The sequence below is a fragment of the Saccopteryx bilineata genome, chromosome 2 (assembly GCF_036850765.1).
Source record: "Saccopteryx bilineata isolate mSacBil1 chromosome 2, mSacBil1_pri_phased_curated, whole genome shotgun sequence".
NCBI classification, from domain to species: Eukaryota; Metazoa; Chordata; class Mammalia; order Chiroptera; family Emballonuridae; genus Saccopteryx; species Saccopteryx bilineata.
In genome coordinates this window covers 21,600,639-21,612,419 of record NC_089491.1, presented here as the reverse complement: position 1 = coordinate 21,612,419, position 11,781 = coordinate 21,600,639, and the positions used below count along the sequence as shown (strand labels likewise).

At 49.4% G+C, this 11,781-nt stretch overlaps 1 protein-coding gene across 2 annotated transcripts; it reads left to right on the top strand.

The window, feature by feature from the left end:
- Positions 1 to 820: 820 nt before the first annotated feature.
- Positions 821 to 10,609, top strand: SLC31A2 (solute carrier family 31 member 2). Of its 2 annotated transcripts, none has more exons than XM_066256487.1 (4): positions 821 to 913; positions 5,035 to 5,101; positions 8,168 to 8,351; positions 9,281 to 10,609. In XM_066256487.1, the coding sequence occupies exons 1-4, from the start codon at positions 908 to 910 to the stop codon at positions 9,447 to 9,449; spliced, it is 426 nt and encodes a 141-aa protein (XP_066112584.1). In that variant the 5' UTR covers positions 821 to 907; the 3' UTR covers positions 9,450 to 10,609. The 2 variants fall into 2 exon arrangements, with proteins under 2 accessions (XP_066112584.1, XP_066112585.1); XM_066256488.1 differs by lacking the exon at positions 821 to 913 and adding an exon at positions 941 to 1,085.
- The last annotated feature ends 1,172 nt before the right edge of the window (positions 10,610 to 11,781 follow it).

Below are 11,781 nucleotides of genomic sequence, written 5' to 3'. Positions count from 1 at the left end.
TGACCCACACCACCGGACTCAAGGTGCCCTGCGCCCGCCTGGCCTGCCTGTGTGCTATGAATTCAAGGAACAAGTCTTCATTTAAGTTTTACAAACTCCCTCCGAAATAGATTCTGTTATTTTTATTTTACTGAACAGGAAACTGAGACTTAAATGTGAAGCCATTTGGGCCCCAGCTGGGTAGCCCAGTGGGAGCATCGTCACCAGGCGCTTAGGTGGCAGGTTCCATTCTGGTCAGGGCACATGTAAAATCAATCAGTGAATTCATAAAAAAGTGGGACAACAAATCGATGTTTCTCTCTCTCTCTCTCTCTGGGGAAAGCTCCCCGCCGTGTTAACCTTTTGTCTGAGGTCCCATTGCCAACACTTGTTGGTTTAGGTTTTGAACTGAGGTTACAACCTCCAGGCTAGTACTGTCTTTGGTAAGTTTCCTCTGAATAGCCCCTTTCCTCATAGGATGACTGGCAAAGGGTTACTAAATAAATATAAATTTACTCCTGGTTTGTTACTATTATCTCCATAGGATGAACTTTTCTGTTTTCAACTCAACACAAGTTAAACTTCTCATGATTTATTACAAGGAGCAATAAACACTTTATTATAATTGCGAAAGCAAGCCAAGTGCAAAACAGTAACGGGCCACACGAAAGCAGGAGGCAGCCACGCTGTGCTCGCCAGTCTGGCCCCGCGGCGCACCCCGTGGGGGCCTGGGGCTTCGCGGTGGGTGCGGGCCAGCGGGAGCGCATCGGGCCAGTGGGTGCGCCGTGGGAACCACAACTCCCAGCCGCCCGCGCGCCCGCCTCGCCCCGACCACGTGACCGCCAGGCCCGGGTCGGGATCGCGGCGGCAGCTGGACAGACTCGAAATCAGGAGACCCAAGCGGGCAGATCTGACCCCGGCGCTCACCATGGAGGTGAGTCTGGGCACCGCGGAGAGAAGGAGACGAGGGGCCGACGGACGGGCGGGCCCCCTCGAGCAGCAGCTCTGGGCACCCCGAAGTGCCCGCCGCCGTGGCCGAGAGTTGGTGAAGGGGATGTGTTGGAAGCATTGTCCACAGCGAAAACAGGGTTGGGGAGACGCGAGAGGTAGGGCTGGCGGTGGCTTTGGGGTCTTCTTTTTATTTGTCCCTCCTGCTGGGTGTCAGTCCGGCAGAACGAGCAGTCATGGAGCGCCGGGTGGGTGCGCGGTAGGTGAAGAGGGGCAGGTCCGCGATGTCCTGCCCAGGGCGCAGTGCTTTGGGAGCCTCCGGGAAGGCTCCCAGAATAAGGGAACTTCAGCCTGGCACAGGGCGCGCACACTCTCGGGCAGGTTCCCAGCCTGGGCAAGTTCGTGGTGTGATTATTTTGGGGAAGAGGGAGGGACAACAACCTGACCCAGCTACTTTTCATCCTCCCTACACTTGGCTGAGAAATAGCGTTTCAGATAAACTATTTTTCTCGGTACAGTTTACTTGGCTGGAGAGGATGACAGCGTAAAAGACTTTGGTTTGGGGGGGGGGGGATCATAATTTTCTTCCTACATGAAGAATGTCTTAGAATTTAAGATACAGGAAGGCAGTACAAACGCCCTGCCCCACCTCCTGCTGGTCCTCTAAAAGGGGAAATAAATGAGAAGGGCCTGTGAAAAATTCCCCAGTCAGTCCTAGGCAGGACAGGAACCTTAACCTCCCCCTAAACTCTTTGGTTTATAAATGAGGGTGCTTTCCCTCAAATGTAAGTATTCCCAAACGAGAAAATGAAGATGAAAGCAAGTCCGCTGATGGCTCTCTCCTTCACCATAGCCCCTTCCTACCCAGGGAGAGGCTCTGAACACAACTGCAGATAAAAGTTAAACTCCGCTGCTGGTAGCTGAGATTCATCCTGACTGGAAAACAAGATTAGGGCCCTGCCCCTTGCATATCTGACCGCAGGTTCTTTAACACTACAGCCCCAAGTCAGAGGGTGATGATTTGAAACTTTTTCTCCATTGAAAAGGCTAGAGTAGGTTGAGGCTTTGTCCCTCCCAAGCTCTTCACTCCCAGGTGAGGTTGGATGGGCACTTCCAGCTTGGAACGTACTGGACTGTTTGTCTCCCCTGACTGCCTCCTGCTCTTCCTGCTTCAGATGTCCTCGCTACCTGCCTCCCTGGCTGGGTTAGGTGTCTGTCCTGTGCCTCCCCCTTGGTAACAGCACACACCCAGTTGTAATGAACTGTTCACTTCCTTCTCCCCCTAAGAGGCTGCTAGGCCCCCCTTCATGAGGGCCAAGGAGTTGTCTCATTCATCGCTATATCTCCGGCATCTGTATGCCTAGCACAAAAGTAAATATTTGTTGGTTGAATTAATTTTACTGTTTTGTGGGTATTCGGGTCTATAATAAGCGGTTTGTGGCACCTGCCATCACTGGCTCAGGCCCAAGGATCATAGAAGGAACCCAGTCAGGGACCCTCACTGATTAATTAGCCATTAGGGACATTCATTCCAGTCATGCCAACTCCTTAATCGAGTGAACTCAGAGAATGGGTAGTGTTGCCACACCTTCTTCCACGCCCCACTGTAGATTACACTAGGGGCTTCTGCAGACCCCACCGCAGAGATGATGCTCAGGCTTCTGCTAAATTGAATAGCAAACTCCAGCATAAATGGAGTTTCATGGGATTATTTGTACCTGTTTGTTTTTGCATATCTTTTCTGAACACTTTGCCAAGTCAACAGATACTCTGAAATCTCAACAAGGGGTATCTCCGCATAGAACTCAAAAGTATTTTTATTTTCTTTTTCGTACTGTTTCAGCTTATTACGCTGAACTACTTTCATATTAGAAGGATAAAAGGCTAGCTTGATTTTAAAACTCTTCAACTTGATTTTTAAAAGACTGACCTAAGGTTATAAGTTCTTCTTTTTTTTTTTTTTTTATAGAGACAGAGTCAGAGAGAGGGATAGACGGGGACAGAGAGAGATGAGAAGCATCAATCATTAGTCTTTCGTTGCGACACATTAATTGTTCATTGATTGCTTTCTCATATGTGCCTTGACCGGGGGGGCTACAGCAGACCAAGTAACCCCTTGCTCGAGCCAGCAACCTTGGGTCCAAGCTGGTGAGCTTTGCTCAAACCAGATGAGCCCGCGCTCAAGCTGGTGACCTCGGGGTCTCAAACCTGACTCCTTCGCATCCCAGTCCGATGCTCTATCCACTGTGCCACTGCCTGGTCAGACTTGTTATAAGTTTTTTTTGTTTGTTTGTTTTTTGTATTTTTCTGAAGTTGGAAACGGGGAGGCAGTCAGACAGACTCCTGCATGCGCCCCACCGGTATCCACCTGGCATGCCCACCAGGGGGCGTCGCTCTGTTGCGACCAGAGCCACTCTAGTGCCTGAAGCAGAGGCCATGGAGCCATCCCTAGCGCCCGGGCCATCTTTGCTCCAATGGAGCCTCGGCTGCGCTGCGGGAGGGGAAGAGAGAGACAGAGAGGGGGAGGGGTGGAGGAGCAGATGGGCGCTTCTCCTGTGTGCCCTGGCCGGGAATCGAACCCGGGACTTCCGCACGCCAGGCCGACACTCTACCACTGAGCCAACTGGCTAGGGCCATGTTATAAGTTCTTGAACAAATCCCTTCCCCTCTTGGGATTCCTTTTCCCCATCAGATGTTTTTCACACTGAGTCTCAGCAAAGCTCAGACCTCTCTCCCCTCTACACCAGGATTCCTGTGTTTTATATAGTGGAGTTCTAAGGAAGAGTATATTTGCCAGTGTTCCCTGGGTGAAAAAAGGGGACTAAAAACTCTCTGAGAAAATAAATAAGATCTTAAAAGTTATCATCACAAGAAAAAAAATGGTACCTATGTGTGGTGATGAATATTATTTAAACTTATTGTGGTGATTATTTTGCAAAAAATATATACATCAAATCATTAAGTATACCTGAAAAGAATATATGTCAATTATATCTCAATTTAAAAAGGAAAAGGAAAAACCTCTCTGAGGAAGGATTGTTGTAGCTCTGAGTTTGAGAGTTCTAACATTTGGCCATTGCTTTAGAAGACAAAGGCCTGACTCAGCCCGGGTCTCCCCAGCAGGATGGACAATGACGGTGTCTGCAAGGCTGAAGCTTCTGGCCTTCCCTTCCCTGACAGGGTGAACCTAATTGATCTGTCTGGTTTTCATTTGTCAGACACAGTCCTTAAGCCTGGTGTAGCCATTTACAATTGCCATCCAGTTCCCATCCCATAGCACAGGCAGCACAGTGCTAGAATGCACCGTGCTTGACTTCCAACTAGACCCAGGTTTGAATCCCAGCTCTGCCAACTTAATAGCTTCAGCAAATTACTTATAGCTTTTCTGACCTTAGTCACCCCATTTCTCCTTTCTGTGAGCTGGGCCTAATTGTCCCTGTCACTCATGCAGAATACTGTTTGAAATGAGAGAATGTAATAACAGAGGGTGGACCAGGTGCTCTTTGGAAAGAGCACTCAGGCACGGCATGTTCATTGCTGCTACCTTCACTGGTTCTGTAAGGCTGTGAGCTCATGGAGCGCAGAGCCATTAATCTTTGTCCATAATGCTGGCCACCGGATTGGGCTCAGCAGTTGGTTAGTGAGCCAGTGAACAGATGTGGAGTACAGATTGAGGACAGCTGCCCCTGGGCCCCTCCATGATACATACCACAGGAGCAGAATGGCATGGCCCTGGGAAGAAGAAGCAGTTGTTCCTCAGTCTAGTGTTTCTCCTTTGGGTATGGAGGGCCCCGAAGGGACATCTCAGCCTGATCTGAGAGCACTGTGGCCTGGCTGGCCCAGAGAGGATGGACACCCCCCACACCTCACTTCTACCTGGACGAGGGCCAGCTCTATTGTAGCTCTGCTGCTGACCCACTGCAGGACCTTGGGCGAGTCCCTGCCGGTCTGGCCACAGTTGGCCCTGATGACTATTACTGTGCCTTCCAGCACTTAAGTCCAGTGATTCCATTTTTCTGGGTCTTTAGAAGAGGATGCTTGAGAGCATTAGGGACCACAGCTTCCACTGCCAAAGCCACCTGTGATCCAGACTCCCATCTCTTTCAGATGCATTTCGTCTTCTCAGATAAGGTGGTGCTTCTGTTTGACTTCTGGAGTGTCCACAGTCCTGCAGGTAAGAATTGGAAAGCCTTCTAGCTGCAGGCAATGGGGAACCGGGGTTCTATTGATGGGTGTGCTCTGTGGACATTTCAATGAGCCTGACTCCTCCTGCATAAACATTGAGTGGGATCTTTTCATTTATGATTCCATTTGTCCTTTAGATTGCAAAGAGCTCCATTGTCTCACTGATCTTTACAAAGGCCCAGAGAGAGGCCAGGATGCAGCTGTCCCCTCTATTACAGGGGAGGAACTGAAGCCACAGAGGGGAAGAGACTTAGCCAGGGTCACACACAGAGTAAGGAGTAAACGTCAGAGCCAGCACTGGATAAAGGCCTTCTGGTGCCTCCTAGCGCCCCTCATCCAGGGCTCACTGTCCAGCATCAGCTCAGAAACCCAGAGCAGCTGCTGCAGCCTTGGAGACACCAATCAGAAAGAGAAGGGTATTTCTTTGGCTTGAAAAGGCAGAGTTGGGCACTAATTCCTGATGGAGTTGTATGTCATCTTAAATAACTGAATCTTTTTAAGGGAGGGCGCTATGGGGAGGGGAGCAAGGGAGATGTTGAGTGGAATACGGGGGAGGGGGGAATGCATCTGGGACGACACTAAAATCTATGTAAACACAATAAATTAAAATCAATAAAAAAAGTCACTTTGGAGTGGAAAAAATTTATTATTATTTTGATTGATTTTAGAGAGAGAGGGAATGAGGGAGAGAGAAACGATTTGTTGTTCCACTTTTCTCTGCATTCACAGGTTGTTCCTCGTATGTGCTCTGATCCAGGGTCGAACCTGCAACCTTAGCATATTGGGATTATATTGAAGCCAAGGCTTCAATAACTGAATCTTTTTTTAAAGAAATATTTTATTTAGAGAGGAGAGAAAGAAGGCAGAGAGATGGGTGGGGAGCAGGAAGCATCAACTCCCACATGTGCTCTGACCAGGCAAGCCTGAGGTTTCAAACTGGCGACCTCAGGGTTTCAGGTCGATGCTCCATCCACTGTGCCACCACAGGCCAGGCTCAATAACTGAATCTTTTTTTTTTTTTTTTTTTTTTTGTATTTTTCTGCAGCTAGAAATGGGGAGAGACAGTCAGACAGACTCCCGCATGTGCCCGACTGGGATCCACCCGGCACGCCCACCAGGGGTGATGCTCTGCCCCTCCGGGGCGTCGCTCTGCCGCGACCAAAGCCACTCTAGCGCCTGGGGCAGAGGCCACAGAGCCATCCCCGGCGCCCGGGCCATCTTTGCTCCAATGGAGCCTTGGCTGCGGGAGGGGAAGAGAGAGACAGAGAGGAAGGAGGGTGGGGGGTGGAGAAGCAAATGGGCGCTTCTCCTATGTGCCCTGGCCGGTAATCGAACCCGGGTCCCCCGCACGCCAGGCCGACGCTCTACCGCTGAGCCAACCGGCCAGGGCCTCAATAACTGAATCTTAACGATTGACTAGAAACGGCCCAAACGCCCATCACTGCAGGTCCTGATCAAATTAATTATGGTCATCCCTACAATGGGTTACCATTCCAGGAATCTAGTGGCTTAAGACAACAGCAGTCATTTTATCATCCTTTCTCAAGGCTCTGAGTTGACTGGGCTCAGCTAAGTATACTCACTCAAAGTCTAACAATCATGAGTAGTCCGTGGTGGGAACTGCAGTCACCTTGAAGATTCCCTCAGGCTCCTAACTGATGCTAGTTAGTAGCAAGAACCAGTGCAGGGGAGTGTCAGCTGAGCACCTGTATGTGGTGGCTCCTATACCCTGGGCTTCTTTGTGGCAAGGTGGCTGGGATCCCAGAGCAAATCAGTATCCCAGGAAAACAAGGGGGAAGTGCATGGGGTTTTTGAGACCTAGCCTTGGAAGTCACAGAGCAGCCTTCTACCCTTATTGATGGAGGCAGTTACAAACTTCTTTCCAGGTTAAGGGTGAGGGAACATGGACACCCATCACTTGATGGCATGAGGGTTTGGATACAATAAGGGGGCCATCTTTGGAAAATATACTCTATCACAGATGCTATGAAGCCACAGAAAATGAAGTAGGTCCATGGGAACTGAGGAGAACCCAACTGGATGACATTAGACACAGAAGAACATGCACAAATAGGACACTGTCATTCAGACAGGCTTATATACACGGGGCAGGGCAAAAGTAGGTTTAAAGTTGTATGTGAAACACAGAGTTTATGCTTGTATTATTTTTTATTATTGTATTATTTCACTGTAAAATGCGTATCCCTAGAAGGCTCTTCAGGCAGGGTATTGCTAACAGAGGCTGCTCGAGGGAGGGAACCAGACTGGGAAGGCTTACTTTTCACTGCATACCCTTGGCACTGTTTGAAGTGATACCATGTGCATGCAATTACTTGTAACTTTATATTTTTAAAACCTGCCTCTTTTGCAGATGATTTCCTCCTGGGAGCCCAATAAAATACTGTAGCAGGACCATTTAGTGTCCCTCCACTTGTGCAACAGAAGTAGCAATTAGCAGTTAATTTTACAGAGCTCTAGAAAACACTTAACATTTTTGGTAAAATAATGTTTTCCCCCCATTATTATGAAAGTAATACACACTGTAGAAACTTTAAAAAATTAGGTGAGTAAATAAACACCTCCTGTATCCGGATTTGCTGACATGACGACTCCGTTGCTGTCTCCTCCCGTTCAGATTTTTCTGTGTCCACATGTCAACAGGGCCTTGCTAGCCACGCTCTTTCCTTAACAAGCGGGCCTGACAGATCTGGGCCGCCTGCTGGGGAAGCCGCTGGGGGTGTACGGCCTCTTCATCTTCACCCTCGGTCCTGGCTTTCCCAGGCCACACTCCGGTGGGCCAGCTCTACCAAGGAAGGGCTGGAGGGGGAGGAGACAGTGAGGAGCCCGGAGCTCAGAGAGGGTGGGGAAGAGAGGAGACAGTGAGGAAGCCCGGAGCTCAGAGAGGGTGGGGAAGAAGCTGCGAGAGAGGTAGATGGGATGGTTCAGAGGGAACGGGTGCAGGTGCTTCCCTGCCACCTGACAGGTCCCCTGGGAAGCTGCCGGAAGGGGAGCAGTGCCTGCCTGGCCAGGTCTCTGCAGCTCATTCCTTTGACAGGCATGGCCCTTTCGGTGTTGGTGGTCCTGCTCCTGGCTGTGTTGTATGAAAGCATCAAGTTTGGCAAAGCCAAGCTGCTCCACCAGGCTCTGATGAATATGTCCATCTCCACCAGCCAGCAGCTCGAGACAGACCAGAGTTCTTCAAGCTCAGAGTCACCCCCAGTCAGCAGACCCCGCCTCAGGTAACAAACATGAGATGGGGAATGGGCAACATCCTCACATTTACCTTAAGAGGTAGGCTGGGCCCAGAGGGCATTAACGCAAGGAAGGACCAGGACTTGTCAAAGGGCTCAGTTAGTAAACAGTGAGATGCACTAGAGCGCCCAGGCCAGAGCTCCTCTATGAACAGCCTGGGAGCTCAGGTCCTCAGTAACAGGGGTGTCTACCCAGCCCTCCCCTAAACCTCATTAGGCTCCCTTAGGTCACTGAGGCTTCTAAACCCAGGATGGGATCTATGGCTGACCCTACACAAACGCTAAGAAATTGCTCTCAGCAGTGTATCCACGTTGGTGGGGGGCAGCACCCTCTTCCCTCCTGCCCTTTCTTCCCTTCCCATTCTGATAGGGCAACCATTTGGGGTCCCAGTTCTGCCCTCTGTCCAACTCCAGCTATGTGTATGGAGCCTGCCTGCTCCTTCCAGGGGTGTCTTGTCCTACAAGAGTTAATTCTTATTTTTACCGATAAGGAAATTTAAGTTGAGAAGTTTGTGCTAAGACAGAACTAGGACTTGATCTATCACTGAAGTCCACGTTCTTCCACTGTAATATTGTCTCCCACAGTAGATTCAGGGGAAAAAAATCTGCCTTACTGATGACTTTGTATTATCTCTATCAGAGATGATAGATTACCTGTCTCATTTTCCCTTTTTGCCTAAGATACCAGGAAGCTCAGAGTTAAGTAGAGAAGAATTGTCCTAGGCTCTTGTAGAAAGAAGCCCTTCACCCCTATCAGTGGTTTGTGATACGTCTCTTTAAAAAGGAATCTCTCCTGGGTTAAGCATGCAAATTATAAATAAGCTGGTTCTGTAACTCTGCTGCTCTTCTACTTCCTGACGGCAACTCCTAGCTGTCAGCTCGTTACCAACGTTAACTTGCCTCTCCTTTTTATCTAGATGGTGGTTGTGTCACTTTGGACAGTCTCTAATCCATGTCACTCAGGTGGTCATTGGCTACTTCATAATGCTGACTGTAATGTCCTACAACACCTGGATCTTCCTTGGCGTGGTCCTGGGCTCAGCTGTGGGCTACTACCTAGCCTACCCCTGCCTCAGCATAGTTTAGCTGGCGAGGGCTGCGCAGGCACTGAGGGCTGCGGAGCGCTGAGCTCCCTCTTCCGGACATTGTACTTCCAGGCTCAAGCCTCCTTTTCCTTCTGGTGGATGTTCCTTGCCTCACTCCCCACTCCCAGAAACTCAGTTAAAGCCACCTTGGTCCCCAGAGTCACAGCTACCTCTCCTCAGCCTGCCCATGCGCCCAGGCCTAGTCCTGTCGTGCCTTAGAAGGCCATTGTGACCAGCAGGAGAGTGGAGAGAACTGAACTTGGGGGCAGGATTGCTGAGCCCATGATGACTTCTGACTCAAAACTTAAAAATTTCCAAAGATCGCCATGACAGGGAGATGGGTTCCGGTGAAGGGCAGGAACCTGGATGCGCTTTGTTCTCCGGATTTGTGCCTTACCTAGAGGAGCAGCTTCCATGGGACGTCCTGACCGCTTCCACCTTTGGGGGGGAGGAGACCAGCTGGCTCCTTTTCTCACCATGCTGCCTTTGGAACACGTGAAGATGGTCTCTTCTGTGCATCACACTGACACACTGTTTTTTCCTACTTTCCCACTGAACTCCTGGTTGGCAATTTTGCACATTAATACAAAATTTTTAATGAAATTTCATTTTGTTCATGATGGATGGCAGCATTCGCTGGGGCCTGTTTCCCTTTCTTGGGGAGAGAGTAAGTGACAGGAGACTGAGGGCAGAGAGGCAGGACTGTGACGGAGGCTCCCATCAGTCTGCACTGCCTGCAGGAGGACAGGCTCATGGCTCCAGGTGTCTGGGGAGCTCTTCATGGCCTCAATGCCTCCTATTATCCTGATCCTTTTATGCAGAACAGAGAACTGCATTGAACAATGTTTTTTATTACTTACTGCTCACCCATAACAAACATGGTTCATTTGCTTAAAATACTGAGTAAACCGGGGGGTGAGGGTGGGGGGGTGGGAGTGGGTATTGACTGAAGATGCAACAAACCAAAGCATTACACCTGTAGAGTGAGGTGGGACTCAGATATTTGGGTCCCTTCAATTCACAGAAGAGACCCAGGGAGAGAAAACCACTGCTGTGTACTGTAATGTCTGCGCTCCGGCACTGCGTGGGCTAGGCGAAAGATGGTCTTCCACTTTGGGAACTAAAAAACAAGCACATCTTAATAAATATATATTTTTAAATAGTGTGTGACCCTTCTGTCTCTCCTCATTCAAACAGCAAGCACACTTACAGCAGCTGCAGGAGCTCAGTGGGCCAGTGGAGCACGCAGTGCTGGTTGTAGGGCTAAGGACTGAGTCTGTCCTGTCTGCTCTGCAGACCACTCTGTGCTCAGGGAAACCCAGCCCCAAAACACTGCCCACAGGTAGGCGCCCCAAAATACCAGCCTAGTCAAGGGTCATTCTTTTGTTCATGTGGGCTATAAATACCTGTGTTGGCAGTTATTAGCACCTTCTTTGCCTGAGGGCAGAAGCAAAAATACATCCAAACCACATTTGACTCGACAGGAAGCAGTAGCTGTAACCAAGTACCGTATGAGATGCCTTCAGTACACTCCCCACTTGCAGGGAATTGGAAGGCTGCTGCCGAACGGCACACCAGGTGTCAGCTCTCGAACGTGCAGTGTGGTCTCGGTGATGGGGCCCCACGCATCCATTTATATGTCCTGACCAGCTACGGCACCCCTCCCAGGTGTTCTGCACCTCTTCAGTTGGATAGTCTCTTGACTTATTTCTAAGTACATAGGGCTTTAAAAAAAAATCTGTGCTCTAGAGAGGTTGATCACATGGTTAAGACTCAGTAGGCGTTTCAACACAATTTTTAACTTAATAAACACGTATATAGTGCTTATTTGCCAGGCAGTGTTCTTAGCACTGTACATTTTTAACTCATTTACTCCTCACAACAAGGTTGAGATTATTTTTGTCCTGTGTTAAGGGGAGGCGCAGAAAAGTTAAATAAAGTCACCCTAATAAGTGGCAGAGCCTGGCTGCCTCTGTAAGCGGGGATAAAAGGGTCTCCTGCAAGGGTAGGTGGAGATGGGACAGTCTTGTAAAGTGCTCAGTAACAGTGCCAATTTGTCTTTAGATAACACGTCTAGTAAACGGTAGTTGTCACTGCCTCCAGCGCCACAGAAGGGAGGCAGGCTCCAAGCTGTCAGCAAAGGTGGTCAGGCTAGGTCAGGTGGAACTTGGGTTCCTATCTTATAAACGTTTAAAATCAGGAACAGTTTTATTAAAATTATTCTACTTTTTAAATACTGGTTGCATGATGTTTGGAAGATCTTTGAAGAATTATTTTCTCACTGCTGTTTTCTTCTCCAAGCTCAGAGGGAACGGAAGCTGCTCTCAAAGTGA